Source organism: Coloeus monedula (genome assembly GCF_965178545.1).
Source record: "Coloeus monedula genome assembly, chromosome: Z".
In the NCBI taxonomy this organism is placed as follows: Eukaryota; Metazoa; Chordata; class Aves; order Passeriformes; family Corvidae; genus Coloeus; species Coloeus monedula.
In genome coordinates this window covers 13,682,464-13,708,985 of record NC_138822.1, presented here as the reverse complement: position 1 = coordinate 13,708,985, position 26,522 = coordinate 13,682,464, and the positions used below count along the sequence as shown (strand labels likewise).

The 26,522-nt window shown below is 37.6% G+C and overlaps 1 protein-coding gene across 1 annotated transcript in view; it reads left to right on the top strand.

The window, feature by feature from the left end:
• Positions 1-26,522, top strand: part of HSD17B4 (hydroxysteroid 17-beta dehydrogenase 4) — a 64,262-nt gene that overhangs the window by 306 nt on the left and 37,434 nt on the right. Inside the window, exons 2-15 of the mRNA XM_082302150.1 lie at positions 2,679-2,732; positions 6,307-6,414; positions 6,891-6,950; positions 7,944-7,965; positions 8,070-8,116; positions 8,852-8,936; positions 10,563-10,750; positions 13,173-13,264; positions 13,837-13,861; positions 15,482-15,610; positions 22,200-22,300; positions 22,979-23,212; positions 23,668-23,719; positions 24,995-25,066. Of these exons, the coding sequence (XP_082158276.1) occupies positions 2,679-2,732; positions 6,307-6,414; positions 6,891-6,950; positions 7,944-7,965; positions 8,070-8,116; positions 8,852-8,936; positions 10,563-10,750; positions 13,173-13,264; positions 13,837-13,861; positions 15,482-15,610; positions 22,200-22,300; positions 22,979-23,212; positions 23,668-23,719; positions 24,995-25,066 (1,269 nt within the window). The remainder of the gene's footprint in view (positions 1-2,678; positions 2,733-6,306; positions 6,415-6,890; positions 6,951-7,943; positions 7,966-8,069; positions 8,117-8,851; positions 8,937-10,562; positions 10,751-13,172; positions 13,265-13,836; positions 13,862-15,481; positions 15,611-22,199; positions 22,301-22,978; positions 23,213-23,667; positions 23,720-24,994; positions 25,067-26,522) is intronic.

Below are 26,522 nucleotides of genomic sequence, written 5' to 3'. Positions count from 1 at the left end.
GGAGGCGCTGTCCGTGCCGGCCCCGGCCGTGCCAAGGCTGAGCAGGGGTCACGGCCGTGCCTCCTGCTGCCCTCAGAGCTGCTGCCGTCCAAGCGCGGCCCAGCACTGCCCAAGTTGGTAACCTCTCCGAACGCGTGATTTGTGCTCTTTAAACATGGGGAGCAGCGCCATTGCTCCCCGGTCAGCAGTGGATGTCCTGGTATCCTAATTCCTTCCAGCTGTGCCTTGGACCTAGTGGCTGAGGCGTGTGACCCGTGTGGGTTTGGCAAAGTCCTGCTCCAGCAGGGGTTTCACGTGTGCCACTGGTGCTGCAGAAAGCAGCCGCCCACCTGTTGCTGCCTTCCCTGCCCGCGGTGCTCCCGGGAGCCGGCCTGGAGGCAGGTGGGAGCGGGCAGCAGAGGGGAGAGGGAAGGACAGACCTCTGGCAGCAGCGGGGCTGGCCTGCGCTGTTGGTGGTCTGCAGGCGTGATCTCTCCAGGGAACGTGGTCTGCAGTGGAATGCTTGGTTTTGCCAGGAAGTGTTTTTGTATTTGTTATTATGGCGTGGAGTTGGTTGGTTGAGTTTTTTTGTTGTTTGTTTCTTCTCCCTTTTTTTTTCCTTTCTCTGCATCCATGCTTTGACCTTTGCCTACTATCATAGTTAAACAAAAATACGAGCTGTCAGTGTGGATGGGTGAGAGACAAAGTTAGTGCTTACGATGAGCTGCTTAGGAAACTTGTTCTACCGTACTCTGAGAAGGTTCTGCCCTCCTGACAGTGGAGTTTTGCTCTCATTTTGTGGCACTGCACATAGCCAGAGGAGTCATTTTGGGGCCCTAGATTAAGTGGTATCTTGTGAAGAAGATGTTTTGGTAAGCACTGAACAGTCCATCTACATCATCTGAAGGTGACCAACTTGATAATAATTCAGAGCAGGTTTTTTAATGGTGCTTTTCTGCTTTTACTGGATCTATATTTATGGGCTTTTCCATATATAGTAGGTTTCACTGAAGAACAGGTTAAGACCTTGCGTAATAGCAAAACAAGGTCAGTGTGGCAGTAGCAAAGCTTCTAAAAAGCATTGCACCAAGTAAAAGTTGCTTGTCATAAGTGTGTGTACAGTGACCCTTGTAGTCCTAGTGTTAGACTGCTTGAAAATGGTTTGTTAATAGAGAAAACTCCCCTTGGATGTTTTATTTCACAACAGCTTCTTTATAAGCGGTTGATTAAATTTAAACCAAGATAAAGGGAGGTCCTATTATCTATGGATTAGTTCTCCTTTTGCTTTTATTTTATTTACAACACTGTAGTTAGACTGCATTACTAATAGCATTATTCTTCAGCGTTGATTTTTTGGATGCTGGTGAACACATCTAAGCTGGGAATTTATTTAGACACGTGTATCACTAATTTGTGTTAATGTGATGCCTCTTTTCACATACACAGATACCTAAAAAGTGTTTCATTTCACTTTGAGCAGATCCTTTGTGAATTACTGTTCCTGCCTGTGTTGGGCATTGTTTGTGCAACCTATCTTGTTTTTTTTAAAATTAGTTTTGATTCTCAAGCATTCAATCCTTGCTTAGCAGTTGAGAAGGCCAGCACATATAACTGGTCTGGGTTTTGTGCACTTCTCAGTTGTGTGGCTTTTCAAAACAAAGACAAAAAAAGATTTTCTTGGACTTGGGTTACATGAGGCAGTATGTGTATGCACCTCACATGTGATACTTTCTGTTGCAGAGGCCTGAGGAAGCCTTAAGGAAATTTTCAGCTTGTTGCTGTGAGATAAGTGTGCTTCAAAACAGTCTGAACAGTTCTTATTTTTTCCCCCCATTGTCTTTTGGAGAACTGGCTTTGAATGTCCTGGTGAGGGGCAAAGAGATACTGTTTGCATTCTGAGAAACTTCTTTCTGACTGATCATCTTTTGATCATTCAAATGGCTTTTTCTTTTGAAATTAATAAAAAAGGATCATTGCCATTGATCCAAATAACTTTTGACTGGTACAGTGGATAATATATCTGTAAATCATTTATTTTGACGAATGTTAAACACAACTAGAATCTAAGCCAGAGGGAAGATCCAAGAACCTCGCTTTTGTATGTGATGCAGAAATTACAGTCTTCTCTTAGGATAGGCAAACTATGTATGTGTTTGATTAACTGAGGTATTAGGCATTTCTTTGTATGTAATTGATTTTGTCAATACATCTTCAGTCACAGTTAAATTTTTTTTGGTTTCTTTTTCAAATAGTAACTTTAACTAGGGAAGTATCTTATTCACTTAGAATGTAATTAATTAACTTGAAACATCCCCTCCTTCAGTGTTACATCAGGACATTAGAGGTTCTTCCTTTCAACTATATTTTTCTATCACAAGAACAAACTCAGCAGCATACAGCTTTCCCAGATGCTTCTGTTGAATACAGTAACAAAGAGTAAGCATGGTTTATTTGGATTTTTTTTCCTCTTGACTGGAGGTTTTGTTTACTATTTATCTGTTTGTTTACTTTTATATTTTGTTCTTATAAAAGACTTAGAACTCCTGGGGGAAATAATGTTTTACTTTGAACCTCCAAGGTGTTTGTGTTGAATTGGTGCATTTTTCTTAACACAATAATTTTTGTGTAGCTTTTGTCTGAATTGTGATCTGGGTAACAAATTCACTCTTGTTTTTAACTTTTTTTTTTTTTTAAACTAGGTTTGGGCAGAGCATATGCTCTGGCTTTTGCTGAAAGAGGTGCTTCAGTAGTTGGTAAGTTTTATCTTAACTAACTTGATGTAGGCAGTAACCTTTGCCTTTTCACATAGCTTGCATTCAACAGTCCATGGCCTTTTTGACAGTAACCTTTGCTATTTAATGGTTTTCTGGCTTATCTTTTGCTGTTTAAATTTTGCTTCTAAGCTTTATTTTCTTATGAAACAAGTTGCCTAAGTTTGTCCAAGGGCTTACCTTTGCTGGAAAGCCTGTTGGAGTCAGATAATTTCCTAGATTTGACTTTCATCTGTGCATATAAGTCTTTACCACAATCTGAGGCCAGAGAATGTGTTGTCCTAGGTAAATACTGCTCAGAAGCTTCCAGTATGACCATGTGAATATGCGAATATGTTGCCTTATAGTGCCTTTATAAATTTTATATAGTTTATAAAATTTCATAAAAATTATTTGGTTTTACTTCATTGATTAAAAATGAGTATGTGTGTAGACAACTTTAAAAAAATATCTAGGTTGTTTTTTCTTTTTTTTCTGGTAATTGCCATCTTTGATACTTGCTGTATTTACCATGGACGTGAATAATTTATGTTGAGTTCTTATTTAGCAAAAATTATGTCACTAAAGCAGCCCACATATTTTGTGTTGACTCTCTGTAGCTGGTGGTGGTCTGGCTTTCCAGAATGATCTGAAAGAAAATGCATTCTGTTGCCTGATCACAGCTAATGCTCCTTTATCTCTTGGTCTTATTGTGTAATAACTAAACAGTAAGTTAAGAATTGACTGTAAGGGCAACTTCTTGTTTCCTTTTGGAAACTTTGCAGTTCAGCTTGTCTTACAGTATTACCTCTACATGCTTGTATTTGTTTCTCTTGTTCTCTTACGATTCTGAATTCAAAGAGTTGAGAAGTTACTTGTATAAACATATAGTGTTTTAAAACTGGAGCAGATTGAGACTTATGCCTTGTGTCTTTAAAACAAATTCCCTTTTTAAGTTATGGAAATGAAGGTATGTTGTAAGAACATACCTTCAAACCAAATACTCCGAAAGAATGTTTTCAGTTGGAAGGATAATGCTAGGTTCCAACATGGCACCTTTGTCCAGTCCTGCATCTCTGTTGAGTGAGTTGCCGTTGGTGTGTTAGACTTACAAGAACAAGCTAGGTGGAAAACTCCCTGTTCTCATCAACCAAAGGCTGCCTGCTACCACTATTTTTTGTCATTCTTTCTCTCTTTCATGCCTGTCATCAGGAAAAGTTGAAAGCAGGAGGAAAGGATGGTTTGCTTTTTTCTTGCTTCGTATGTCATGTCCTGACCTGCTGTTTCTTCCAGTCTGTCTGAGGGCTCTTGTGTTGCTGTTTCAGTTTAGCTTAGAGTCATGCTTTTGAAACATCTCTCCTGATACATTATTTTATTTGTATTTTTGTTTACATAGTGAAATGGTAGTGAATTACATGAGTCCTTTATAAAACAAACTGGAAGATGCAATCCAGAAGCACACCTACATTGTTCATGTGTGTTTGGTTTGTGATGCTAGACTACAGCAAGAAATGAACTGGCTTATTTTTAAAAAAACTTGCGCTGTATATGTCAGGTCCTCAGCACTGTTTCACCCTTCAGACTTGCTTGTGCTGCTCTGCTAATGACACACTCATAGCCTCAGAGGAATTCTTCTCTGAGGTTCAGACTATAACCATGCTCTCTCACAACTACTGCAGTCTCTGGCTCTTTTCTACTGTATGTTTTCAACTGAAAATTGCATGATGTAAAGCTTGGGCTTAAAATAATGTTATTTGTCTATTTTGTTATTAGGGTTTTTTTTCATTGCTCTAACACTCTCTTGGAGTTATTATTTTCAAAGCCGAGAATAGCTCAACTCTTTCTTGCATACTCATTTTTGTTTCAACTCCATTAGTGCCTGTGCTTGGCCTAATGTACTTTTTTGCCTCTGAAAATTTTCCCAAATATTTAATTAAATTTTTGTCAGCAAAGTACTATTGAAGTGTAGGATAAACATATATAAACTTGTCTGTGATAGAGAGCTGTAAGGTCTTAACAAGACTGAATGGTTTGTATATATATTTACCACCAAATTATTCACTCTTCTTTCCCAGGACAAGTTAGAAATTCTAGTGTTGTTCCTGACTCACTTTACTTTAATATCATGGATGTTGCAGACCGACCAGTCAGCCTGTGTTGTCTGTCCTAACTCTTCACCACACTTAGAAATCTTCCTTAGTGCCTCACTTGAATTGTGTTACCTGCATGTTTGGATTGTTAGATATTGATCTGTTAGCTTGGAGATTCTGTCTTCTTTCTTTTTTTGCATCAGTCTGTTAAGGTACTTGTACTTACTGCTTCAGGCTGGGCATTTTTGGGTTTGGTTTGGTGATGGTTGATTGTTTTTTGGGGTTTTTTTTGTCATGTTGTATCTGTCCCATTTTGATGCTCACTTCTTCTGGACTTTGGTGTGTTCATTTACGTAAATTTTCTGCAGTGTTTCTACATTTCTCTTGAAGTGCTGCTCACAAAGCTGCATATAGGATTCCAGATGAGACTTCTTGATCTGGGTAATATAGAATGATTTTGTGATGTGTCATGCAAGCTGTGTTCCTTTTTACATGGAGAGTTAAAAAAAAAGCATAAAGTGGGTCTATTTCATTTTGTGATAATACAACAGACTTGCCATTGCTGTTTATCATCAAGACCAGCAAGAGCATCCTGCATATTTTGTGGCTTTCATTGTGTCTGGCTTCTTGAGGTTAGGAGGCAGAAGCTGGAATTCACCATTTCAGAAGATCATTTAGCAAAATACCAGTGTTGCATGTAAATTCAGTCAGTTCTGGCTTTCTTACAATTCCAATTTGAACCCCTTTGAACAAAACTTCCTACCATTTTTTGAAGTTCTTTGTCCAAATACAATGTTTTTGGGATTTTTTGGGAGTGTTTTTGTTCCCCTGGTAATTCCATGAAGCTGTTGGATGTGCAAATACAGGAGTGCAGCAGAGTGTGGCGATGGTACGTTCCAGCTGCCGTTAGTGACGTGTCCCCCAGTGCGGAGAGCAGCCCAGAACAGCTCTGTGTGTCAGGTGGGCCTCCTATCCCACAGGAGCAGGATCTGAAGCTCCAGAGCAGGCACTTCTCACTTTGTTTAGACTGCTGGATCTCTTATTTAGTGGTATTGACTAGTAACAGTTTGGCTACTCTATTAAACAGAAACAAAGTCTTCGTAGTCTTGCTTACAGTTCATGCAATAGTTAGAGACTGGAATAAATTGCCTGTGATTGGGGTATAATCTAGATCTTAATCTCTGAACTACAACACAATTACAGAGGTAGCCTGGGCAGGGCAAGCAGGTTGAATACATGGTGGAGGGGAAAAAAAAGTTCTATTTTCCGTGTTATTTAAAGAAAAAGAAATAATGTATGTTGCACTGCTTTAAAAAAAAAAAATCATGTGTCCTACTATTTTTTTGTTGTCTCTGGTTTTCAGTAAGATCCAGATGCAGCAGTCTTTATTAATACTCCTTGTAACCTCCAGTGTGATAATGAGGTAAGGACAGACCATGAAGTCTTGAGTGTTAACAACAAAAATTTCATTTCTTTGTCATGCACAGTGAATGATCTTGGAGGTGATTTCAAGGGATATGGCAAAAGCTCCTCAGCTGCTGACAAAGTTGTCGATGAAATCAGAGCAAAAGGAGGGAAAGCAGTACCCAATTATGGTATGTTATTTTTCCAGATCAGTGTAATGTTTTATCTGTAGGAGTAGTGGACATGTTAACTAAAAAGTTGATGTTTCTTAGTGAAAGACTACTACCAGCTTGACAATAACATATAGATTAAACAAATATAATATCATATGGAGTGGGAAGACAGATGCTAAAAGCAAGTGCATCAATTGCTTCTTTTAATTAAGATTTGTTCACTAATGCCCTTCTCTGTTATCTGATTTTTTGACATTGAAGTATTAAGCAGCTGTCCATCTGGAGTTTTCAGCAGCAAAATGGGAATGGATGATTCTTGCTTGCTTTGCTTCATGTTTTTCTTGCAATGTCAAGTGTTGTGCCATTTAGACTTACTTTGTGGGATTTGCTTTAGGCCGCGTGCAGATAATGGCTGAATTTGAATTTAGTTTTCACTGGGGTTGTACACAATTTATTTTTCTTAGCTCTGTGGAATTTGTACTTCTTTCTTACAGATTCCGTGGAAGATGGTGAAAAGCTTGTGAAGACAGCCCTTGAGGCTTTTGGGAGGATAGGTACCGTTGCTTAATTTTTGTTGAAACTTGTTTGCAAAGGCAAAGCCATTATAAACAACACATGTATGAACTGTGTGATAACAGTAGTACACACCAATCCCGATGCCTCTGGTCACTGAAATGTGAATAAGGGGCTTTTAGCTTTTAATCTGAATGGTCAGCTTTTCTGGGTTTTTTGGTGGTTTTTGCTGAAGTTTAAAGCTTAGTATATGATTCTTCTTTTCCTGCCCTTCAGAATTTTGGAGCTCCAGTAATGGTTAACAATTTCTGTCACAAAACACAGAGTCTGTGAAGTGTTACAACTAGCTGCATAGAATTAGCATAAATAATGTTGCTTTCTGTTTTGGAAGCTCTTCTGCTTATATAATGTCAAAACGCATTAAATGAAATGAAAAAAGAAGACCCTGAGGTATTTTATCTAACAGTTAAAGTTCTTTTTAACCATGCAATTGCCACTATTTAAAACCACTTGGTGATTTTAACTCAGGGTTAAATGGCTAAAAGTACATGTAATCAAAGCCAACAGGAACCTAATTAAATATCTGACAAGAAATTGTTATGATCCAGGTTGCTTTATCAGCTTTGTGACTCTAGTTCCTCCACTTATCATTTGGGCTGCTGCAACAAAGATGGTGGCACAAACTGCATAATTGGGGCGCTCTGAAATTCAAAGCAGGCTTCAAAATGGTACAGGATGGTTGCATCCTGCCGTTATTGGATTCCTAAGTGGCCAGCACTTCATAGCTATGCCTCCCTGTCAGGCTTGGTCCCATTGATGTCCCTGTCAGGTTGAGACTTACCTGTCCTGAAGGATTATGTTGTAATTATTTTCCAAGGGTAGAATTCATTAATCAGGACAAGAACTATAGAATATATGGAATATGATGTATATGTCCAGTGTTCTTGTCTGTATATATTTAGAAGTGGGAGGAAAATAGAAACAGGCTTGTATTTTATCAGTGCATTGAATTAGTTTCCTTTTTTTAATTTCAGATATTGTTATAAACAATGCTGGGTGAGTATACCTGTCGGTTTTGTCCTTTTTGAGTGTGGGCTGTCCCTTTAATATAAACAAATGTTGATCTTGTGTTTGTTTTGTTTTCCTAATGTTGCATTTAGGATCCTAAGAGACCGTTCATTTGTTCGGATAAGTGATGAAGACTGGGGTGAGTTGATTTTAAAATGGCTGCAGAATGTACTTTCTGTGTGAAAGGTGACAGGTACATTCCTCCCACTGGAACAAGAGAGAAGAGAAGGCAGGAAAGGCTTACCTTTTGCCCTGCAAGCTTAGTGACAAGCTGCTCGCGTTCAGTGTGCAAACCAGGTCTGTGCTGCAATGCGTGGTAGGTGTATGTAGTCCCAAAGGGGCCGAAGGGCTTTTCTTCCCCACTACTGGTTGCCAAATGCAGTAAGAAGAAGAGCCATGTGATGACACAAAATAGTTTCTATGAGCAGAACATTCCTCGGGTCAGCACTGAGTGGCTGAATACAAAACAGGCTTAAAAGACTCTGAACTAACTAGAGAGGAAAGCAAGCTCATGTGCCATGAGATGGTGGATGGTAGTTAGCCAGTGGAGAAGACTTCTACAAAGATAGTCTATCTTCTGTAGTTCTTCTCTGAGTCTGCTTAAGTGCAGGAATTTTGAATGGTTTTGAATTCTGTACAGGAGGGCCCCATCCAAGAGGCAGTGTGTGTGGGCAGCCCCCTCATAATCAGTGTATGTTCAGGCAGGCACTAAAAAATGGCTTGTAAAGAGAAAAAAAAAAAGGCCCATCATTCTTTTAGTAACAGTTTCGGAGTGTGAAAAAAGTGTGGTTTTTGTCATGAAGAAGACACATGTTGCATTTCAAGTCGGGAGCCAAATCCTGGAATTATTAAACTGATATCAATTTGTTCCTAGATATAATTCATAGAATTCATTTGAGGGGATCGTTCCTGGTCACCCGAGCTGCATGGAATCACATGAAAAATCAGAAATTTGGCAGGTAAAAATGTGTCTTCTGTTTTGCGATTTTCAGTAGGGTGTAACAGACTGATGCATGCCCAAACAGTGAAGGAGGAGTCTTGCATTCTTTTCTTTCACTTTCTCGGGGCTGAAGCAAAATAAGTTGAAATGTCTTTTCTGACTATCCCAAACAAAAGTTGTAAGACTATAAATATACCATGTCTATTAATGAGGACTGGTTAGAAATATTTGTTACTTGTATGTTACGGCAAGTTTAAGGGACTCTTGTTGTGCTCCTTCTTATTCAAATGACTGGTACATGCAGTTCTGCTTGTAGGTTATGGGTTTTTTTGTTTGTTTGTTAGTTTTAACTGTTTAGACAAATGTACTTTTCTTAAAAGTTATGGGATTGTTCTTAGTCTGTTTTGGTATGTATTAACTCAAAAAGAGTGCAGTGAAATCAGATCTTCTAAATTTTTTCATTTTTGTGGTTTTATCAAAAACCTTATCAAAGCACTTATGTGATTGTATTAATCTTAGCCATACCCACATACTGAAAACTGTGTGAGCTGTTTTCTCATCCTGTGACCTAAATAACTTTCGTTCTCATCCAGGGAAGTGAACTGTGAGGATAGCAGAAGTCTTAAGTCTGGGAGTTGAAAATTAAATTACTTCTTCAAAAACAGCTTAAGTCTAGAGTTGCATCCTTTTAGGAAAATGCTTCCCTTGTCTTCTTTTCTGTATTTTCTCAGGTAACAGTGGTAGTGAGTGCTTCTGCAGTTTATGTATAGACATGTGCCACCTGCAAAATGCCTGCTTTACATAGAGTTTGTAGCTTTTTTCATCTTCATCATATTGAGCCAGTACTTGGAACACGTCTCTTTACTTAGACTAAAAAGCATTAGATTATTGGCAGTGAGGCAGATAAAAAGAATTAAATATGTTGATCCCTGCTATGCAGTATGTTTACAAGTAGATTTGAACAGAATCTGATAAGGCTTCCTTTAAAAGTGAATATGTAGACCCATTTCTTTTGAATTGAGATGACCTGCAGCACAACTTTTGCTTGCCTCAAACCAGCTGTGAACTACAGTGGTTTTAGAGCTCTCACGTGAGTAGTTCATTCACCTCCGAAGGAATAATGGGGACAGCAAAGAACAAGACTTTCTTGTCTTCTTCTGTCATGCATTTAATGCCTGTTAGAATTCTTTGAATGTGAATTCTGTGAGAATGGATCTTCAGGTATTACCAGGTAGATAATAATAAGGGAAATAATTTTCAGTAAAATAATTTTCTTCTGAGTGCTGAAACATTATTAGCTGTAAGAATAACACCACCTGAAAACTGTTAGAAATGAAAAGAAATTACTTTTCTCTATACTGGACCCAGTGTCACAGAGTGTCCTTCCTAGTTTTGCAGTATAACTCAGAAAGCCTCATGACTTTGTTCATTTTCTGCTACTCTGACAATGCTTCAGATGATTGCTATCCATCAAATATTAAATAGGTACCTGATTGTTAGCGAAAGCAACAAATAATCTTTTCTTATTTGCATGCTTTGTTTTGTGGAATATGGAGACTATAATGCCAAAGCTGGAAAATGCTTTTTTGTGGAATCAAATCACTTGAAGAAATAACTTAATTTTTTTCCTCTCCTCTCCCCTAAGAATAATTATGACATCCTCAGCTGCTGGAATATATGGAAACTTTGGTCAGGCAAACTACAGTGCTGCAAAACTTGGCCTTTTGGGTCTTGCAAACACAATTGCAATTGAAGGTCGGAAGTATAACATCCACTGCAACACAATAGCTCCTACTGCTGGATCCAGGCTGACCCAGACCGTCATGCCACAAGGTGAATCATTTAAAATCTACATGTTCTGATAATTTTTAGTGAATTGAAGCACAACAAACTTTCTTATCTCTTAGAAAATGCAAGTTCTTCACACTTCATATGCTACAAATTCATTGTTCCTATTATATTTTTGTCTCTGAACTGTTACTTGCTTTGTCTGTTGTGAGGAATTCTTACTTTCTGCCACAAGATACGAAGCAAGTTTTCTCATTTGCAAAAGCACTTTCATGTGGCAAGGCTCTTCAATTGTAATCTCTTTCAAGATCCTCCTACAGTAGTGGAAAGGCTTGTTTGTTTCATCACATGTGCAGTCAGGCATGTGCACAAGATGTCTGCACTTGTTACAGTGTTGTCTCATTGCAAAATACTGAATTTTTGCACAACATGTCATGTGTGTACTTAGTGGTTCCATGATCAGCAGGAGATTATAGTGAACTGAGTTGCCTAATTTTTCCTTATTGCACAGGTACTAATCTTTGTTTTAACAGATTTTAACAGAGTATTGCATTGGGAAGTCAGTGTAAGGAACATTTTAGGAGACGGTTCTGTGTAAGTGTAAATTTAGTATAAATAGACTGGCTAATTACTTTGGCAAATGAACAGAAGAAAGAAAAATAATTTGGAAAAAAAAAAGTCTGTAAAAGGAAATTGCTCTCAGAATATCTTCTGGAATTAGCATATTTCATTTTGCTCCTGACCTTTTCCCTGATGATAGGCAGATTTCAAAGCCAAGGAAATCATCACATTTGTCAGACTGATAGACAGGGTATTGGAGAGTAATATATTCTGTATGTTATGCACAGATCGAATGCTTGATTTTTCTGACTGATGTAACCTGGTTTAGATCTAAATACTCCAGATGGTCATGACTCTAGCAGTCTTATATGTTGTAGGTTACAGTGATTTATTGCAATTGTTTATAGAAGATCCAAATACATCGAGCATGCAGTATAAAATGGAGTACAGTAGCTGGCATGTTCGGAAGATACTTAATCTACATAGGATGATAAAAACATCTCATAATTTTCTTTCTTAGTCATTTTAAGAAGAGTGGGATCCTTTGGTCTCTCTGTAAGATACTTTCAGCTCTGATGATTCATTTGTTATCTAGTTCACTCCACCCCTGTCCAGTTTTTCAAATACTCTTAAAAGATTCGAACACCTTTGAACACAACTTTAAAAGCATTTTCAGATGTCTTATCAAATTATCCTTGTTATCTGACTCTTTGTCTTCAGGTGTCTGCAAGCACCTACGCTTTTTCATTGCTGTACATTCCCATACATTGTTATATATGTTCAACTTGATCCACATATTGTTGTTCTTGCTTATAACTCTTAAACGCAGTTTGTATCTTCTGTATGGTTGTGGGGTTTTTTTAACTTCTACCACCTATTTTTTAATAATTTTAATAGTGGATTACAAGCATTAATGCTAATAGTCTAGGGCTAGATTTTGAGGCTAAATTGTGCGTGGCATAAAGTGGAATACTTCGGAAAAGCCTAATGGGCTTGCTATGCACTTACAACTGCCATTTTAAATAGAATTCAACTTCCTTCTACTTTTATGTAACTTCTAAAAATGAAATTCTGTTTACTTTAGTTTTGCTACTAAATAAGTACTCACAATGATAAGCTTTCTCAGCTCTTCATCTGGGAAAACCTGGCTATAACCAAAAATGCTTGATGACCTTTAGCTGAGGAACAGCTATGTATCTATTGCTGTTGAAAGTATAATATTCTAAAAGGTGAAAAAAGATATTAAGCAAAGTTATTATTCAGACAGTGGACAGAATATGTGATAAGAGCTGCCTGGAAACCATACTGTACCGTGACAATGTCTCAATTTTCAGATAGCTTTCTATTGTGCCAGATGTCAATGAAAATCCCAATAAATAGGATTGATATGTAAATTTAGCAGGGCTGATAATTTCCTGTACCATTTGGAAAAGTCAGCATTTCCAAGTGAGATAATTCTTAAACAATCAGCAGCTGCAATTATTTTCATAATGTCTTGTCTATGTAGCTGACTAGCAGACTAAAAGGAAAATTGCTCGGGTACGTCTGTGTCAGGATTATGTGTAGCTGGCTTGTCCTTGTGTCAGGCTGCCTGTTGGATGGAAGTTTAGAAAGGTTATCTGGCTTTGCAGTCGGCAGGTAACAGTGTTCGCAACAGTTAAACAGGCTTTCATCTCTCTGGCTGAGAAGCCATGTCATGGGGTTTGGCGGCATATATGTATCTCACGAGTTGTTCCTATTTATTGAATCTTCAAATGTTTCTTTTAGTTTGTCCTTTTGTTTCATGACACAACACTATTGATTAAATTCTTCTGGCGCTGCTGTTCAAAAGAGGGTTTTAGACTAAATAATGCGGTGAAACTGTAGAGTGCTTCTATTTCGTGATTCTCCTTCTGATTTGCTCTAGATCTGGTTGATGCTTTCAAACCAGAATATGTTGCTCCCTTAGTAGTTTGGCTTTGCCATGAGAGCTGTGCTGAGAACGGCAGTCTGTTTGAGGTAAGTTTTTTTTTACTTTCATATCCCTCTTTCCCTTCCTTTACTCCTTTCCCCAAAATCAGTTGTTTGTTTTATCTTGTCCAGTCTTAAACTTCTTGCCGAAACTAAATCACCATGCGTGAACTAATTACTCAGCATAGACAGAAGAAATATTGATCTGTTGTGCAGTATTTGACAAGTGCTTCAGGCAGTAGCAGCCTTGTCAAATTCTGGTCTGTGCTCAAAATGCTACCAATTTCATTGTTAAAATTCTTATTGTACTCTTTTAAGGTTGAAAAGATACCAAGTTCAAAAGACATTTTTGTTTTCTAAATTATTCAAACGTAGAAAGTAGCTTGCAGGAAGAATTAATTACTTAATTATGATATTCATTATAGATATTGGCATCAAACTGCTAACTCATATTGGATAGAAACTGTTTTGTCTGCATCATATTCAGGTGCTTAACTAAACTGTTAAATACAACCAGCAGTAGTTCAGAAATTTTTGATGTATTGTTTGTTGTGGAGTATAGTTTTGTTTCCCAACATTACCAAAGCTTTGCTTTGTGAGATGTCTTTTTTTCTTGGCAGGTGGGAGCTGGATGGATTGGAAAACGTAAGTTCTTTGTTTCAGGATTGGTCTTGTGTTTTGAATTGACATTGAGACTGTGCAAACTTTCTTTAGTGTTAACCTGTATACTCAAGACATTTTTTACTCAGCAGAGAAGATGAATAAAAGCCTGGGGTTCTGAGGAAACTGCTTATATTCAGTAAAAGTCACAAATCTAACTTCATGTGGGGAAAAACTGGTAACTTAGGTTTGTGCATTGTTGTGCTTTTGAACTAACAGTAACTGAAAATCTGCCTAAGTAACTTTAACTCTTGGATCCCAGGCATAATTTGAAGTAGAATTTGTGGTGCTAAGTATACATTGCTGCCTTTTCTTGATAACTTTAATATGATATAAAAGTACTACATGCTGATAAACAGGTATGTTTTTTAATTTTTCATTTCATCCTTTTTCATTGCTTTCCACCTTTACTTACGCTTCTATTAAAATGCTAGTGTATAAGCATGTAGAAGCAATTAGTCTTCTTAAATAACCAGTAGCTATGCTACCTATGTATTTTCCTTAGTGACTACCTCCAGTAACCAGCTTAAATATGAATGTAAGGAAAACTTGCAGACAATACTGAGGACTTACAAGAAGAAAAAATGGTCAGTGTGTGAGATGTCTTGACTTTTTTCCTAAATCCATTGAACCTAGTGCAAGCATTATTTTCATGAACTGTTCAACTTTTCAGCCTATATGAGTACCACCAGTAGGTTGGAAGTAGGGCTGTTAATTCAGGAAGTCATTTTGTTTTCTTTTAAATTTTTTTTTCCCCACTTGATAACCATTTTGTACATTTTTAACTAACTGCAAGTGTTCTGTGTAACTGGAACAGTGTTTCCAAGAAGTGTGGTGAACAGATTTAAAGAAGTGGAGCAGCAGCACAAAATGTCTCAGTGCACTTCACAAGGAGTTAGCTTTTAATACAGCTGAAAATCTGCAGTTTGATCAAGAAAACCCACAATTTTTCATCATTATAATGGCTATTGTTGAAGTTAATGAAATGAAACCAGGTTGTTAATTAGGTACCAGTTTGGCCTTATTCATTGCTGTTTGCTAATTGAGGGCAAACCCTGGTTAAGTATTAGAATTACAATCCAGGAAGTCTGTATCCTTGTGGAACTAAATTCACATTGGCCTTACCAGTTTCTCTCAGGTTACAGTATTGAAATACAACTTCTGAGAGCATTTAGAGGTGCTGGCTACTGGTATTAATGTTCTTTTATAGCAAACAAGTGATGTTCACTTCTCCCCAGTAGTTTTCCATGCTTTCTGAAGGTTCCTAAGCATTAATAGTCAAAGTCCTGTCAGAAGAGATAGTCTGTAGATACATACTAGCTACAACTTTTCAGTACACAGTATCCTAAAACTAGTATTTCTGGAGAGTAGTAAGTCTGTTTAACTACAGTGAAATTTAAAACCAGTGCTATTTCCTTTCTAAATGTTAGTTGAAGCAGTGAGCCCTTTAGTCCAGCTAGAAGTTATATTTGTGAGTTACTTTGGAGTACTTAAAATGTTTCCCTTATTGCACCATCTTGAAGGTAGTTGCCTGGATGCAAGTTACCTAAAAACCAAAAAACTTTTGTTTGTTACTTGAACTCTCTGGCTGATGTTTCCCATTAGTGCGCTGGGAGCGATCCTTGGGTGCCATTGTCAGAGGAAAGAATCAGCCAATGACGCCTGAAGCAGTGAGAGATAAGTGGGAGAAGGTGTGTGACTTTGATAACGCCAGCAAGCCCAGAACCATCCAAGGTAAGGGAGACTTCTGAGAGTTGCGGCTGTTCAGCCTGGGGAAGTGAATGTTCTAGGGAGACCATATTGTAGCCTTTCAGTACTTTATGGAGGCCTGTGAGAAGTATGGGAAAGGTGGAACAGATGTACCCTGCTGCATAGGACAAGGGGTAATGGTTTTAAACTAAAAGAGGACCAATTTAGATTAGATATAAGAGGGAAGATTTTTACAGTGAGAGTGCTGAAATAGTGACATAAGTTGCCCAGAGATGTGGTGGATGCTCCATGCCTGGAAATATTCAAGGTCTGGTCAGACAGGGCTCTCAGCAAACTGATTTATTTGAAGATATCCCTACTCAGGGGAGTTGTGGAGGGGTTGAACTAGCTGACATCTAAAGGTCCCTTCCAACCCAAACTATGCTTTGATTCTTGGTGGATAGCTTGAGTAAGCAAAGCTTAGAAGAGAATGCTTTCTTTCATGTGTTTGCTGAAACTTCAAAATCTACAGAACTAGTGAATTTTTTTGTAAATGTGTTACATTAATAATTTACTGCTTCATTATGGTCAGATCTTTCTAAAGAAACTTTTGTATTCTTGCCTGTAGAATTAAGACATGATTTATCTTACGAGTTTCTAGAGAAGTTACATCACTGAGTCAGACTAATGACAGTGTTTTATTTGATTGTACCTGCATGCAGACAGAATAGAGTAATAGAATGTATTTTCCTTTCAACCCTGGAATCTTGGTTTTTGGTGAACATTTCACTGGTTAAGTCTTGGACTATATCACTGCAAAGAAGTTCTTACTGTGCCTTATGTTCTTGGGTCACATCACTCCCTTGGCTGGTGACCAAAATGATTTTCTCTTTCAATGCTTTGTTTACTTCTCTTGTTCCTTGCCAGCATTTAAGAATGTAGGGCAGGAGGGAAAAAGGCATCCTTATGTACAATGCCAGCTGAATTTCCAAGATACTTAAACGCACAGTAGATGTTTAAGCTGTTGGTTCAGAAATCCATTAGGACATTTTGTTAAAAACCTTAGGGGATATGTTTTTAGATGCCTGTACCAAAACTGTAATAGGAGACACTTTGTCCTTTCTGTCACATCTTGGCACACTGGGGAATGTAGCCATCCAAAGAGTAGTTCTAGGTCACCTTACTGATCTTTGGTTTACAGATACCCTGTTTCCAAATGCATGCAAGTTTATACGTGTTTTCTGTTCTGCTATGGAATGGTATTTATAACAACATAATTCCAGCTTTATCACTTCTGATCTGTTCTACAACCTGTCATATGTACTATGTTATTTTTAGGGGTTGCTAGTAGAAAAATGTTGTAGATGGGGATTTCTTTTCAAAGTTGCTTCAGCGTTAGATACGGTATTTCACGACTGCCAGTTGATGCTATTAGGAGAAAAAAGCTGAAGAAGATTTTGAACTTCTGAAGTAAAAGTGCTCGCAGTACAACATGGCAGGTTTTTACAGTCAGGTAATCGTAAATGTTACATTGGCATGAATCTTCCATGCCTTAGCTTCTGTTTTGTTATGAACTTAACCGAGATAGAGTTTTTTTCCTTCCAGTACCGTCATGCCACAGATACTGAATAAAAAATTGTGCATTAATTGTTGTATTGTGTATTTGTGAGAATCAGCATAAGGGTTGAAGACAATTCTTAAGTTAGCTGAATAGAATTTTTAGTTCTATTAGAATTTTTTTCTACTGTCAAATTCTCCACTTTATTGCTTGGAGGTATTTGACTGTGAAATAAATGAAACTAATTAGAATACTTGCATTCAAAATTGAAAGGTACAATAGCTAACATCTGCAAGTTAAAACTTCCTGCAGATTTCGTTAATTTGAGTAATTTGATGTTGTGAAGAGCATTTGTGTACTAAGCATTACATGCAGTAGAAAAAAAATCCAAAAAAGCAGTTAGATAAAGTATTTGATTATAATGTAGTAGAAAACCCTGTAATTGGAGATGCTAATCTTTAGTAATACTGATAAGAGAGGCTTGACTTTATAACTTCGTATTCTGTACGTAAGCAGAAAGACCAAATTAAGTGTGTTGCAGAAACTTCTGGATGTGTGGTGCAAGTTGCAGTAGGCCATAGTTGCACCATGCACTGTGTGTTGGTGTCTTTTCTCCTTGCCTCCACAGTGTACTACTTGCTCTTGTCTGTCTGATTCTTCCTCTCATGAAAAGGGAATGAGATTGTGTTGTGGTAGAGGCAGAGGACAGCCATTCCTGTCTTGCTGACTGCGTACCGTACACAGCATTCTGTAGTGTCTATGGCACAAGTTAGTGTGTTGTTCTCTTACTTAGGGAAGCAAAATTTGTATTGTGTCTGTGACCCACATGAGGCACTCGTCTCAGGTTTCTCTTCAGTTGTGAGGATGTGAGTCAGTTTCAGCCAAATCTAGTATTCTGTAGGTCTGTAATTGGCTCTTAGAAATCTATGTGCATTTTTAATTCTCTTAGAAGCTATTTACAGAAAACAACTCATTGTCTGACTTCTGGCACATCTTAAAAGCTTACGTCAGACATAGAGTAAATAAATGTATAACGTATCAAAGGTGTGTGTGTATATGTATGCACACTTTGTGTGTATATGAAGACAGAATTTGCATAAGAGGAGAAGTGTTCCAGCTTCAGTATCAGCTTTCCTTATATATATTTACAGAAGGTTTAAACACTTGTGCTGTTTCCTCCATTATTAAGGGATATGGTTCATGTGCAATGTCCCTGTATTGGAAAATGAGTCTTTTGGAAACAGATGGCCTTTGTTGTGACTATTTTCAACCTTTGTTCTCCAGCTTAATCTTTTCTTCCTGTCTGCTAATGATTTGCTGTATAATAACAGGCCATTCTGAGGTGGTGAACATTTAAGGTTTTAGAGTTCACTGATAGTATAGCCATTTAAAAAATACCCCTATACCAATAATAAAATAATTGCATTAATTAAAACGTTTCCTATTGGGTTTGTTTCTGCCCAAATTATACCCGTTGGTATAATTGTATATTTATTTGGCCTTAAAAAGAACCTTACTCAGTATTTGGAGTCATGTATTAAAAAATTACAAATTGTCATAGTTAAGTCTACTGCTGAAGCATTAATTTCAGACATCCTTGTGTGTTTACTGAAAACTCATGTACCACTCTGTGCTTTCCTCCTCAACCTTGCGCTACTCAAAATTAATGTGAAGACATCCTTATCAATGTCCAAACATCACTTATCGGTGACTTTTAATGTTTCATCTTTCTTTTTGGGTAGTCTGATATTGCATTAGTAGCTCATAACAATGTATTTGATCATAACCTTAAGTCCAACTTCTTATGCCAAGCAGCAGAAGTGCAGGGGAGACTGAAACGAATTAATGTGTTGGGACATTACATTTGCTTGCTGCTGCCATAGTCCCTGGAAGATTTAAAGAATATGTTAGCACCGGGGTTCTTACCTGCAAAAGTTATGTAACTTAGTAATTCAGGGAGGGGGAAAAGAGAAATTAACATTTTTTTCCCCATCTCTTTATTAAAAAAATAAAAACTGAACTCCCCATCCCCCATCGCAGTTTTGCTACCTGTATTTGATGATATCTAATAGCTTGTTCAAGCATTTTCAGGTAACCCAAAGGAGTAGGATCTTAAAAGTAGCTTTGATGTCAAAATATGAAAACCACCTTGAAGCATAAAGAAACATAAGGAATAGCGTACACTTTTTGCTGATACCTCTCCAAAAGTTTGGGCCTGGAACCACAGACATATCTCACACAGTTGATGTCTGTTATAGATATAAAGAATAAACCCAGGAGTACTTAAAAGAATATTCCATATTTGAAAATCAATAAATGCGTTACTAAGTGATTCTGGTATGATCCAGTTCACGTGCTTTTGCTGATTACAAATACAACAGTAGGCCAAGGTCTTAAAAAAAACCAGAACAGTTTTATGAGGCCTTCGACAACATATGTTTCAAAAGTTAGAAAAGTTGGGAATTACCAACCTATCAGCCTTACCTCTGTGTGTGGGAGGATCATGGAGAACAGGGAGCTGATTTGAGACAGCCAGTAGAGATTCACCAAGGGCAAATCCTGTCTGACCAACCCAATGGCCTTCTGTGATGAAATGACTCCATCAGTGAGTAAGGGAAGGGCTATGAATGTCATTTGTCTGAACTGGTGTAAGGCCTTTGACACAGCCCCCCTTAACATGTCTAAATTACAGAGATGCGGATCTGGTGGAGAAGGTGTTTGTTGGATGGTCAATGTCTCAATGTCCACAGGGAGATCAGTAATGAATAGTGTCCCTTAGGGGTCTGTATTGTGAACAGTACCATGTAAGAGCTTCATCAGTGACATAGGTGAAGGGGATTGAGTGCACCCTCTTCAAACTTGATGAGGGTGCACTGGGCTGAGTGGTGTGGTGACACACCTGAGGGATGGGATGTCATCCAGAGGGACCTGGACAAGCTTGAGGAGTGAGCCCATGGGAACCTCATGAGCTTCAACAATGCCAAGTACAAGGCGTTGCACCTAGGTTAGGGCAAGCCCCAGTATGAAGGATGAAGGCATCAGAAACATCCCTATAGAGAAAGACTTGGAGATCCTGGTGGATGAAAAGTTGGACAAAAGCTGGCAATGTGCACCTGCAGCCCAGATCATTTATATCCTGGGGAAGGATACACAGGAAGGACATAGGCCGGCTGGAGCAAGGCTAGAGGAGAGCCACAAAAATGATTAAAGTCATGGGATTCCTCTCCTAAAAGGAAAGTGGAGAGAGTTGGGTTTGCTCAGTCTAGAGAACAGAAGGCTTCAGTGACACCTTTTTGTAGTCTGTCAGTACTTAACTTTTTGGCAGGGCCTGTTGCAATAGGATGAGATTTAATGGCTTTAAACCAAGAGAGGGTTGTTTTAGATTAACTATAAGGAAGAAGCGTTTTGCAATGAGGATGGTTAAACACTGGAAGAGTTTTCCTAGACAGGTAGTAGATGCCCCATCCTGTATACATTCAAGGTCAGGTGTGATGGGGCTCTGATCTAGTTGAAGATATATCTGATCATTACAAGGGAGTTGGACTAGCTGACCTTTAAGGGTCCATTCCAACCCACACTATTCTGTGATTCTGTGATCTTAGTATTCAGCCAGACACTAGCCAGCTAACCAATTTTATAGTCCAGTCGTGTCATACATTCTGGAAGAAATGACTCCTTGAAGAGGAGATTGTAGTATTCTGCACCATTATTAATGTACGGGTTGCCTTTGTACTGTTGGTCTTAATTATGACATTTTGTCAAAAATGCATGCTCTTAATCTTTGGGTCTCACCATGAAAAGTGATCTTTATATTCCTGCATGTAAATGGTTTGTGATCATGCTAAGTTGAGGAAACATTCAGGTTTGCTTGGAGGTCAAACCTATATTTTCCTGTGAAGATTTTAAAGCAATGTGAAACCTTCCTTTGATTCATGCAGAAAAAGTAGGAACAGTCTCTTACTTCTGCCAGTAGCTTTGTATTGCTTTTCTTTTATTCATTTAATGAATGAACAAAGGGATAAAGAGATTACCTTTTAAAAGGTTCTTATAAATTACAAGTCTCGTTTTGCACATTTTCACATTATGCAAATGTCATAACCTCATGCCATATTGTGACAGAGCTTGTATCCGAAGAGGAAACTTGTCTTTGACAGAAGAGGTGACAACATATGTTTGTTTCCTAGCTGTTCCTTTTCTTCTTAAGATTCAGGCCACAAATAAAATGTTAGGATGATTCTGTCAGTGAGATTGGTAAGCAAGAGATAGTTTAGGAAAACAGGATTCTGCAAGAGGGCATGCAGTTACCTTGTAGGGTGTTTAGAGTAGTGCTGTGTTACAGAGCAACATGGTGTTAATTCAAGCAGCAATCCAAGTCAGTATGGGCACAGGGGTTTTGAAGTGGAGGGCAGTAACTCCGGGCTAAGGTAGTTAAATAATGATTTTGCACTCTTCTGATTTAAACACATTTTTATTTTTCTGTGCAAGATTTTCACCACCTTTAGTTTGATTCTTTCTTATGTTTAATAATGATTTTTGCCATGCTAAGCTTCAAGGAACAAGCCGTTCTTGATGGCCTGTGTTTTCCATAGCTGAATTCAGCCATGCATCATCTCATTTATAATTTTGTCATTATTCAGTCTCAGACTTACTTGCTTTTCTATCTATCTGTCTGATCCAGGAAAGAGGGTAACAGTCAGGAGACTTAGACCTGTGACTTGTATTGCAAATAATTTTCATTTTAAGAAAATCAGTAGTAATTTTCAGATATTCGTTTCTCAGACAGTTGAAACGTATAGTGCTCATTATCTTCTCCTTAACACATTGAAATAGGTGTCATGGTTGAGTGGTGGGTGCAGAACTGATAGAACCTGTGTGGAAATCACTTATCCTCTACTTTGTGTGGATGCTTGTAAAATGCAGTACTGTGCTCAATTTGCAGATGTATATTTACTGTGTTTAAAACTGAACTGAGAAATACCAGTCTGTCTCATTTGCTTGTGTGTATGTTGTGTGTCTGTAACTGGAGTGTCATGCATCATTATCTAAAAGTGATTTTTTTTCAATTCCTTTGTCTAGAGTCTATAAGTGTATTGAGTGATGCTCTAAGTCAGATAGAGTCTCAAGGGAATGTGTCTATGAATGCAACAAGATCAGTGGTCTCTTCATCTGTTGACACGGTAAGTACATCTGTATACCAGATGCACTCAAAGCTGGGTGGAAACCTTGAGCAGAGACACTTGTGTTGCTGGCCAGCTTGTACTCTGGATTGCTGTCTGCAAAAAGAAAGGTGTGGTTTAAACTGAAGCAAGGAGGCAGAATAAAAAACATCTCCAGACTCCAGTCTCTGTTTTTCCTATTGATGGTTGGAAAATGTACGGCTGAATAGACTGGATAATGCAGAATCTAACTGCATGTAAGTTCTGTTAAGCCTCTTTAATTAAGGTATTGTTCAGAAAAGCAGGAGGGCTTGGGTGTTGCTGGGCAGTGTCATTTTGCTTTGGCTCCTTCTCTTTAGATAATTTTTCCTTGTTTCAGTCTTACTATGGTGTTAAGTATTTCATTTGTGGTTTGTTTTAGAAAAAATCTTAGGCACTGCTGGGAGTGCAGCTGTATGAAGTTACACCATTTATTCTTGAAGTAGATTGCTTGAAACAAAGTATAATGCCTTGCATATGGGTTGCTTGTATTGCAATGAATACATTAATATTTTATGGTATACTCATACTTTATGCCTACATGTGACTGTAAAGAAAATGCTCAAATGTCAAGTTTGTGTGATAGAGAATTATAGAAAGAATGCAAGTTCAATATTAACTATTTCTAATTTTTATTTTATACTGACTTCTAATTTCCAGACAGGCATTGTTGGCCGTGAATTGGCTACCAACGTGTATACATATACTCACTTGGAGCCTATTCTGTATGCACTTGGTGTGGGAATGTCAACTAAGGATCCAGACCACCTAAAATTTCTCTTTGAAGGAAATGAAGAGTTCTGTTGTTTACCCAGCTTTGGAGTCATTCCTGCTCAAACTTCAATGTTTGATGGTGTTCCTTCTCTTCCAGGGCTAAATATTGATCTTGCAAAGGTATGGAAGAGTTAAGTAGCTAATTTTGGTTGTGTGTCATGTAACTGAAAGGTGTCTTCAATTAGTATTTTTGTAATATTGTTAAGTTCCTTTTGTTTTAGAAAAGAAAAATCCAGTGTTTTGAATTCTTACATCCAAAGAATTAATTTACTTTTCTTGTATAATGTGTCTTCCTATGGTGAGATGTATCATGAATTTGATATTCAGTTTTAATTTGTGTTCACAACACTTTTTTTTAAACCACAAAAGCTTAAAGCTCTATTTGAAAATATTCTGAATTTCAAATATTCTATATTTGAAAATATACTGGGGATGAAGTTAGAAAAACAGAAGAATAAAACTTGGTTGTTTTTTAAATTTATTTGCTCTGAACATTTTCTAAAATAGCTGTGTATTGACTTGGGGGAGAAAGCAATCTATTCATTGTTGTTACAGCACTGTCTTTCTTTATATAGATGCTGCATGGTGAGCAGTATCTGGAGCTTTATAAACCATTACCAACCTCAGGTCAGTCTTTCTGTGTTGCTGATTTGTTTTTTCACTATGACAACAGTTCCTGTAGCCATATTGTAAATAGAAATAGGGAAGCTTTGTTTCAAACTGTATTACTGCATATAATTTTTACAAGGAGTGTGGGAGAAGAGAGGCAACCTGTTATATTCTTGAAGGAGTTCTGAAACTATGTTTTTGAGATCAAGTGTTGCTTTCCTACAGTATACTTAGTAAAGTATGCTTAATCTTTGATAAAATAGGCAAATATACTACATGTCTATGTATTATTCATCTGATACTACTTACCAGAACTGTTAAATATTTCAGTAAGGTGGTATCATAAAACTTCTAGGGTGTTTACCTAATTCTTCAATGTTGATTGTGTCAGTGTGTTTGTAAGAGGATAAGATTTAAATTATGTATGTAAAGAACAAATGGACATCTTAATGAGGTGGCAAAAACTAATTACTTTTGTTCCTGTCAAAATTCTCAAGGTATTAGTTACTGCAGTAGCAAATTCTTTTCAGAGATGGCTGAGTTTTCCCAGATTACAGCCCCTGAGAGTTGCTTGTTAGACTCATTCAGGATATGCATATGTCTGGATTTCTTCATTATAGTTTTTAAAAATTCTTTGAGTGTAGCAGAAAAATAAAATTGCAAGCTATAAATAAAGGGCAGAATTTCTTGTTGAAACAAAAAAGAGGTATCTGAAAGTTACACTTACTTCAAAGAAGTCTGATAATTAGTAATGGATTGCCAGGATTTCATAAAGGTTTTTATTTTTACATTCTGTAGGCTGATTTATAAATACATGGTATCTCCAAAGCAGTAACTTCTAGTGACAAACTTCAGAGACCCCTGTGCCCCGGCTCTGAGCTGAGCTTCTCTTCTGTAAGACTGTGGTTGTCTCAGCCCTCTTGAAACCTGTGGACAATTTTTAAATGATTGGAGCTGTCTTTGAAGTTAGCAATGTGTTTGAGTCTGAAAAGGGAAGTGTTTAGCTCCAAATACATGAACTATAGCAAAATTCTATTGAAAAAAAATCCCTAAAACTGAAAAAAATACCTGAAGCAAAACAATACTCAGATCTTCAAACCAAGATTTGCAAAGATCCCCAGACACTGTTGTTATAGTCATGATGATTATGTTTACTATGACTATTACAATGATTATGCAACAATAATGATAGTAGTAAGAAAGATAGTTAGTAACGAAGCATAAAGAGTGATCTGTGGGCTTCATTCCTGAAGCAAAACCTTACAGTGTGTCCATGTTCTTTTTTTCTTACAGGACAATTAACTTCAGTTTCAACTGTTGCTGATATTCTTGACAAAGGATCAGGCGCAGTCTTGCTGATAGATGGTAAAACGGTTTATGGCTTTTGAAGGGGGTGCAGTAAAATTTATTAGGCTTCATTTTTTAACTAGCTGTGCCAATAACTGCCAGCCCTTCCACGGGGGCTAAATAAGACTTTTAGCTTATTAAATCTTGGTGAGATGTGGCTCTGTAATTGTTCTTGGGCAGTTAAAATACTGAAATAAGAACACTTTCTTCCTGTGTAGGTAAATAATGCACCATGAAAAATGATCAAAGTGTAATTGTTCTTGGGTAGCGAGCATACTGAAGTAAGAACACTTTCTTCCTGTGTAGGTAGAATAACACAGTATGCAAACTGATCAAAGTTCTTAATAATGCTAATGCTTCTTCCTGCCTGAAGGCAGCCAGTTTATATTCCGCCACCCCACAGTAAGGGGTGTGTGTCTGCATGTTTGCATGTGTTTTGTGGGCAGTTTTGCAAAGGTTAATCATAGCTTTATGTTGTGTAGATTCATCTGCAAAGTATCGATCTTCAAGACCATGTCCTGCATTCCTTTTTTATGTCTACATTATTTTATTCTAAACAAAACCCATATCTTTCCTCTTGTATCCAAGTTAGAGGATCAGAATGTCTCCAGAAGTTGATAACTTGCAGTTTTCAGAATCTTACTGTCATTAGATGTGATTATGCCAAGGTCCTTAGGGAAAACCAGACAGCAAGAGTAGGCTAACAGGCAGTGAATCTTTAAACACTGTTGACTTTTTATTCCTTCGGTGGTCAAATAAAATGGTAAAAGGTTTTTACTGACCGTTCCTCATAGCTGTGTAGTGGTTTCATACTGGGCTAATATGAAGCCTGTCTATTCCTGCAAAATGCAAAAGTTCTTTTTGTGAGCAGAGTCTCAGTGGTTTTTAAATTTCTTCTGGAACTGGAAATGAACATTATTAACACAAAGTGCTGTGAATTCCAGTCTAAAGTGTAAGGGAGTGAAATAGATATGACCTGGAAATAGGAAGCTGAATTTTAATTCAGTGTAAGAAGTATGACTTGTTCAAAAAAAGGAACAGGAACAGGACCTTAAACTCTGGAACTCTTCTCATACAAGATACTAATACCACTTTTTGTATGAGTTCATAATCTACTTTACACACTGGGTATTCTCAATAGCTTTTAATGCATCATATTTTATAGTACAGTTCTGTATTTAAATAAATTCTTAATGCAGTCTTGAGATGCTAAAATAAATCTAATTTCAGCACTGTGTTGTCAGATATTTTTAGCACCTTGAATGTTGTCACCATTTTGATAGTTCATTTTTTAATTTTAATGCTTTTATGTAGATAAAGGTCATGATAATATTTGGAACAGATCATTAGTCTTCCCTGCTCAGGAAGTGACTTGCAACAATGCAGTGTGAGTGTGACCATTGCCCTCTCAGTTGTTAAAATGAGTTTTGTCATGTTTCCAGCTGAACTTGTCTCTTGTAACAACATATGCTAG